A 7,240-nucleotide genomic window follows, 5' to 3' on the forward strand; every position below is an offset into this window, starting at 1 on the left:
ACCACATGGCCTGGGCCTCCCCAGATGCACAGGTCCTGAAGGCTGGTCAAGCAACTGTGGGCCTGGGACTCAGCTTTCTGCAAGGTCCTCACTCATCATTGGCTGTTTTTGGGAATCTGTTCTTCATCTGTACCATGGGGTTGGTCAGAGCCACTGTTCCTTCAAAACAGCCGGAGAACACCTCTGGGAACAGACTGAGTGAGCCCCCAAGGGGCCTTCACAATTTCCAGGTCAACAGTACTGTTCTCTCCCAAACACCTGCAGGGAGAGGCCCTATTGTTCCTTCTGTCTCTTAAACAATCAGTTCAGAGGCAGATGGAGGCCTGCCCTCAATTTGTGGAATGCAGGGCCCTAGAGGGTTTGGGCAGGCTCCTCAATCCTTATGATGGCCTTCTCCAAGAATTTCCCCTCCAGCTGCAGCATGCAAGGAAGGGATCCCTGATCAACAGTGCCCTCCACCCTGGATGGGTGCCTGCCTCAGGTGGCACCAAGTGCTCTGTGAGAAGCAGAGATCCAGAACTCACCTCCAAGCAGGAAGAGGCCCACTCCCCAGGCCACATCCACAGACCCCTACTCGTGTCCCACTACCCCCTGTCTGCTCCCAGGACACATGACTGGTGCCCTCAGAGTTGGCTGGAAGGGGAGTAGGAGAGGGAGAGGGTGCTCCCTCCACTTTGGGGGTCACTCTGCCCAGGATTAAGATCAGAGGACAGCTCTCCCTGCCTGTCCTCTTTCCTGGCAAGGCAGAAGCACTGTGGAAACCCAGCCCAGCCTGCCCTCTGTCCCTTGACATCATAGCCTCCCAAGTACCCCCAACATCCCTCAGTAGCTAGACCATGAGGGGCCAATTGTCAGCTGGCAGGGGTAGGTTGATCCCAAATGGAAGCGATAACCCCCAACTTGGAGTCCTGTATGCAGCTCCTGGCAGGGGTGTCTAACCTCATGCACAGGCCTTTCTGTGCCCAGTGGGTCTCTGGGATTATACACGTGAACTCTCTGACACATCTGGATGCCCTGAGCTTCTCAGCCCTGCCCAGATAATGGGCCTCAGGCCATATCTGCTATCCCTCCCCCTCCCCGGAATACCTAACCCACTTATTCCTGGAGGGTTCCCTGAGATTTATGGGGACCCAATCAGACACTTCTTGTGCCCAAAGTTCAGGTCACCTGACTCTATCCAGCCAGAGGACCAGAAGCAACTCTTGGATCCTGCCCTGGCCACACCCAATGCCAATGGCAGGTACCAAGCCACTGTTATTCCCCAACCCACCCCCAGGTGACCCTTCCCTCAAATGCCCACAGCAGAAGTGAGACTCAGCTCAAACATTCAATGAAATTTATTGAAGAGAAACATTTACTGAACCCATTGAAGAGACCCTGCCCTCAAATGCCCACAGCAGAAGCGAGACTCAGCTCAAACATTCAATGAAATTTATTGAAGAGAAACATTTACTGAACCCATTGAAGAGACCCTGCCCTCAAATGCCCACAGCAGAAGCGAGACTCAGCTCAAACATTCAATGAAATTTATTGAAGAGAAACATTTGCTGAAACCATTGAAGAGAGGGAATGACAACACAGAGAGGAATGTCGAACAGCCACTACAGCCCATAGGTCACGGAACCCCTCCTCCTGGGTCCCAAAGGAGGTGCCTCTGTTCCCCCCAACACCGTGGCCCCCCTGCCATAATCTCCCTTTCTGAGGGCCCCCCGATCAGCCTTTGGCCAGGATGATGGACGCTGGCCATGGCCCCTCACTCCAGGGCACTCTCCCCTCTGGCCGACATGCTGGGGCCTGGCCCTGCCCTATGGCCTGCACAGGACAGTCACAGGACGCTGCAAAACGCAGCATGGGGCACTCGGACAAGCCAAAGAAACTCAGTCACAAGTAACAAGAGAGTGGCACATCACAGCACGGTTTCCACGGAGACTCCCGCAGGCCACCTCTGTCCTTGGTCCAGTGCCTCCTTCCTGAGGTCGCGGGGTCAGCACCAGCCGTGCCTTCTTCTGTCCTTCCCGCCATCTCCTGGGACTGGGCTTCGACAGGTCTCCGGGGCGGGGTGGGGGCGGCTGCTCAGATAAGAACACACACACATCTCCACAAGAACAAGCAGCAGTTGGCCTAAACCTACACCGAGGAAGCATGGGCTGAGCTCACGACACCGCACGACAGCGAGCAGAGCCTGGGCTCGCACTGAAGCTCGTGCCACACACCCGGGGCTGAGAGGTGGCTGCTGCGTCAGGCCAGGACACCCGCCGCGGGCTCCTGCACACCTCAGGGCTCTGCACGGGAATGGTAACTAGGGTGCGTGTAGGGGGAGCTGGGGGTGCCACTTGACACGGGGGGGGGGGGGTCGTCACTAAGTGGCCTACAGAGGCACAAGTGGGCTTCTCAGAGCGTGGAGTGACGTGCTCCACGGGTCAGTGAATGAGGGTCCCCCTCTTGGGCGGCCCGAGGGGCCGGCACCCTTGAGACGGCCCCTACCATCTCCCAGGCCAGTGTGGGTGGCACACATTTTCAGGTGCCCCTCACCTAGGCTAGGGCCAGCCACTCAGGGGTGCTTCCCAGGCTGGCTGCCTGGACTGGCAGGGTTTCGCGCTGGGGCTGGGGCTGGGGCTGGGGCTGGGGCTGGGGCTGGGGTGGAGCTGCCATGGGAGGGGGCACCTCTCCCTGCCCCACTCTGCATCAAGTATGGTCATCCTGGTCCGTTGGAAGGGCTGATGGTGGTGGCCAGGGTGCCTTGGGAAGATGGGGTCCTGGGAATTTGGGCTGGGTGGGTTGTTGCCTCCATGTGGGGAGAGGCTGCTGCCCTGGCGTGGCCTCCCCCTGCCTCCAGAGCGCTGCTGCCTGAGAGGAGAGGGGGCCCCTGGGCCTTCTGAGCCTATTTGCCCGAGGAGGACTTGGGGGGCCTCACCTCCCCAGCCCCGTCCTCGTTTCCCGACTCCTCTGGGATGGGCTTGGGCCCCTCCTCCAGGGGCTCCCCAGCCTCCTGGTCTCCTGCCTGGGCGAGGCCCTCCGGCTCACAGCCAGGACCTCCCGGGCCCTCCCTGGAAGCGCTGCCCATCAGCCCTTGCCTGAGCTAGGCCCGCAGAGGCGGGAGCATTTTCATCTTCCTGCGTGGCAGGGAAGATCTTGGGGGCCTCCTCAGGGACGAGGGCTGCCCTGGCGGCATCATGGGCTTCAGGAGCAGCCGTATCAGCTTCGGCACTGCCAGGAACGGCCTCACTGGCCCCTAGGTTGGCCGGGGCAGCCTGGGAAGCATCTTCCCTGGCTGGGGAGGCTTCGGCAACCTCTCCACTGGCCCGGGCAGCGGCCAGGCCTCCGGTGCCCACACGGGCCCCCTCTTCCACTTGCAAGTGCTCACTCCTAGCTGCGGTGGCCTCCCATGCCTCGGTCTCCTGAATGAGCCGCAGCATGCCCAGGAAGCCAGGTGGTCTCCTGTCCAGCCGCATCCTCCTCAGCTTGTTCTCGAGCATCTCGTTGGGGCGGGCCCGCATCAGCACCTGCCGGGCGCGCAACTGGTCCGCAACGTTGGGATGGATGGCCCCCTTCTCCACGGCCGACTGCAGCAGGCCTTCCAGGCGAATCACATAGACAAAGAGAGTCTCCTGGGGCCGCTGGCCACAGGTCAGGAACTTCAGCCGTGCGGTCGTGGGGGTGTCCTTCCTCCCAAACACCTGGACCAGCGCGGCCAGGCAATCCTGTGCAGGGACGTCAGGGTTTTCTGCCAGGAGGCCGCACACGAGATCCAGTGCGGGGCCACCCAAGCTCTCCATCAGCCTCCTCCTCCTCTCCCTTTCTGTGATGTGGCACCACAGGTACAGCATGTCGCTGGTGTGATCCAGCCAGCTCTCAAAGGACTCTTCTTCTCGGTGTGGCTCTTCCATTCCAGGAAAGGTTCTCAGTTTCATAGAGGCCCTGTTTTCCAGCACAGGCTGCCAGGCCGGGCTCCAAGGCTGGGTCCAGGATCTTCCCGCACCTATGGCTCCTGCCACACCCACAGCTCCTTCCTCACCTGCAGGTCCCGCCTCACCTGCAGCTCCTGCCACACTCACAGATCCTAACAAACCTGCAATTCCTGCGTCCCCAGCGGCTCCCTCCTCATCTGACTCTCCTGCTTCCTCTTCAGGCCCTGCCTGGCCCAAGTGGCTGCCCTGCCTCCAGCTCCTTCCTCGCCTCCAGCCACTGCCTCGCCTCCAGTTCCTTCCTCACCTCCAGCCACTGCCTCGCCTCCAGTTCCTTCCTCACCTCCAGCTTCTGCCTCCTCTCCTTCCTCACCTCCAGCTGCTGCCCAGCCTCCAGACACTACCAGGCTTCCAGCTGCTGCCCCGCCTCCAGCTGCTGCCCCGCCTCCAGCTCCTTCCTTGCCTCCAGCCGCTGCCCCGCCTCCATCTTCTGCCTTGCCTCCAGCTCCTGCCCCGCCTCCAGCTGCTGCCTAGCCTCCAGTTCCTTCCTCACCTCCAGCCCCTTCCTGGCCTCCAGCCGCTGACCCGCCTCCAGCCGCTGCCACGTCTCCAGCTGCTGCCTCGCCTCCAGCTCATGCCCCGCCTCCAGACGCTGCCCCGCCTCCAGCCGCTGCCTTGCCTCCAGTTCCTGCCTTGCCTCCAGTTCCTTCCTCACCTCCAGCTCCTTCTGCGCCTCCACCTGCTGCCCTGCCTCCAGCCGCTGCCCCGCCTCCAGCTCCTGCCTCGCCTCTAGCTCCTGCCCCGCCTCCAGCCGCTGCCTCGCCTCCAGTTCCTTCCTCACCTCCAGCTCCTGCCTCACCTCCTTCCTCACCTCCAGCTCCTTCCTCGCCTCCAGTTCCTTCCTCACCTCCAGCTCCTGCCTCACTTCCTGCCTCGCCTCCAGCTTCTGCCTCGCTTCCTTCCTCACCTCCAGCTCCTGCCCCGCCTGCAGCTGCTGCCCCGCCTCCATCTCCCTCCTCGCCTCTAGTTCCTGCCCCGCCTCCAGCTGCTGCCCCGTCTCCAGACGCTGCCCCGCCTCCAGCTCCCTCCTGGCCTCTAGCTCCTGCCCCGCCTCCAGCTGCTGCCCCGCCTCCAGCTGCTGCCCCGCCTCCAGACGCTGCCCCGCCTCCAGACGCTGCCCCGCCTCCAGACGCTGCCCCGCCTCCAGACGCTGCCCCGCCTCCAGACGCTGCCCCGCCTCCAGACGCTGCCCCGCCTCCAGCTCCCTCCTGGCCTCCAGCTCCTGCCCCGCCTCCAGCCCCTTCCTTGCCTCCAGAAGCTGCCTTGCCTCCAGCTCCTGCCCCATCCCCAGCTCCTGCCTCGCCTGCCAAGGCAACCCCTGCTTGCCTCTGGGTCTGTGCAAGGAAATTGGGTGTATCCTGTGACTCTGATTCTGGGGCCTGGGGCAGGAAGACCACAGTCCAGGGTCCTCCCATGCCTGGTATTTGTCGGGGGATCACACTTCGGTTTAAATACTGAGCCATCTCCACCAAGGCGACCTTGGATCTGAACTCCTTTCTGAACACCTTGCCCAGTACTCGGTATCTTCCCAGGGGCTGGAGGGCAGCCTGCGCGGCCTCCTGGAATTCCTGGTCCTCACAGTCGTGGGGAGTGCCCAGGATGAGCAGCGAGCGCTGAGCATCCATGCCCATCCACCTGCACCAGCCACGAAGCATAGCCAGTGCCATCGCGGATACCTGCGGGGGAGGGGCACGATCGCACAGGGGCGCGCCGACTGTCGCAGGCTCTGCAGTGGAGGCCTGTGGGTGCAAAGGGGAGAGAGGGACACTGGTGCCAGACAGCCCACCGCACCGCCCCCCACACCGACCTGGATCTCCTCCCTGGCCAGTTCACGTCTTCCAGGCCACGACTCAGAACCCCCACCATGCAGCCCTTCACCTCTGCAAGGAGAAGGTCCCCTTTCGCCTTGTCCGACACCCCTGCTGGGGCCACTGCAGCCGGAGCCCCTCCCACCATCGTCTGCAACCCCGCAGCAGCCGGGAGCCCTCTCTTCCTGATCCCCACAGCCAGGAGCCCTCCCATCCTCTCTTTCTTAGGGCTGGACCCAGGGCACCCCTGCTCTGCCTGGGCAACCTAGACACCGGGTCCCGCCCTCTCCCACCAGCACCTGCCCCTCTGCAACTGGAGCCGCCCTCCGCTCTTCCCACCCCTCCCCTCCAGCGCCGACTGGGTTCCGCCTCCTGCCCCCACTGCCTGCCTTGGCAGAGATCCAGCCCTTACCCAAGGCGCTCGGTACTTCCAGGGTCCCGTTGGAGCAAAGCCCCTGGTCTCCGGCTCACTTTCTCTGACTCTGCAGGCGCTGCTGGGCAGGGACACGCCACCTGCGAGCTGTGGGGCGACTCTGGAGGCCACCTCAAAGCCCTGGAGCGACAGGATCAGAAGAATGCACCTCAGCTGCACTGCCCAGGACTGCACAGTCCAGCAGGTCTCCCAAGTCCTCGGTACTAAGGCCACGTGGGCTTCCCGGTGTTCCCAGAATCCCCAGGTGGATGAGGGAACAAGATCTCGGTATCTCAGTGCAGGGCAAATGCCAGGATCAGGAGAGCAGGAGAAGAGGCATCCGTGTTGCCGTGACAACGGGACCTGCTTGGTTAGGGCTTGATGTGACAAGCCTTGGAGCCTCCAGAAGCAACAGGCACACCCTTTGGCCCTCCAGCTACAAAATAGACCCATCAATAATTGTGGCCAATGTGTGGGGGCTGCAAACTAAGGGTAGGGGACAGAGGAAACTAAGAACAGGTCCCCATTACCACTCTGTACTCACAGCCTTCCCTCATTAAGCCTGGAATTTCCACAGCAGACACAGGTCATGTGTTCCAGGTTAGGAGCCCCGCCACAACTTTTTGCATTGTAAAGCCAGCTCTCAACCACCCAGGCTGCCATTCTGTAGGAAAGTGTGTGGGCATTGTGTCATGTAAATTATAGATTCACCTAACAGCTGAGTGGCGAGTCACTGAACACCTGTGCCATGAATCCATAAATAGGCAATAGAAAAACTCCTTTTATATAGTGCTGGATTTGATTTGTTGATAGTAAAAGATTTTTGCTATATTGTTCTTGAGGGTTGTTTTTCTGTACTTCTTTTTACATAATATTTTATCAAGATTTATCACAGCTTCACAAAAATGACTTGGGAAGTGTTCCCTGCTCTTCTATCTTCTGAAAGTGGTTGTGTGAGATTGATGATGTTCATTCCTTAAGTATTTGCTAGAATTCACCATGAAATCATCTGGGCCTGGATTGTTCCTTTGTCGTGTTTGTTATGCTTTTAGGGA

General features: G+C 60.8%; 1 protein-coding gene across 1 annotated transcript; it reads right to left on the reverse strand.

Moving 5' to 3' along the window:
* Positions 1-1,926: 1,926 nt before the first annotated feature.
* LOC125159380 (paraneoplastic antigen Ma6F-like) lies at positions 1,927-5,921 on the reverse strand. Its single transcript, XM_047847723.1, is given in 6 exon segments — positions 1,927-3,065; positions 3,067-4,208; positions 4,315-4,701; positions 4,813-5,061; positions 5,156-5,704; positions 5,844-5,921. Coding segments are annotated over 6 exon segments (2,589 nt in total). The 3' UTR covers positions 1,927-2,881.
* Positions 5,922-7,240: the final 1,319 nt, after the last annotated feature.

The sequence above is a fragment of the Prionailurus viverrinus genome, unplaced genomic scaffold (assembly GCF_022837055.1).
Source record: "Prionailurus viverrinus isolate Anna unplaced genomic scaffold, UM_Priviv_1.0 scaffold_49, whole genome shotgun sequence".
NCBI classification, from domain to species: domain Eukaryota; kingdom Metazoa; phylum Chordata; class Mammalia; order Carnivora; family Felidae; genus Prionailurus; species Prionailurus viverrinus.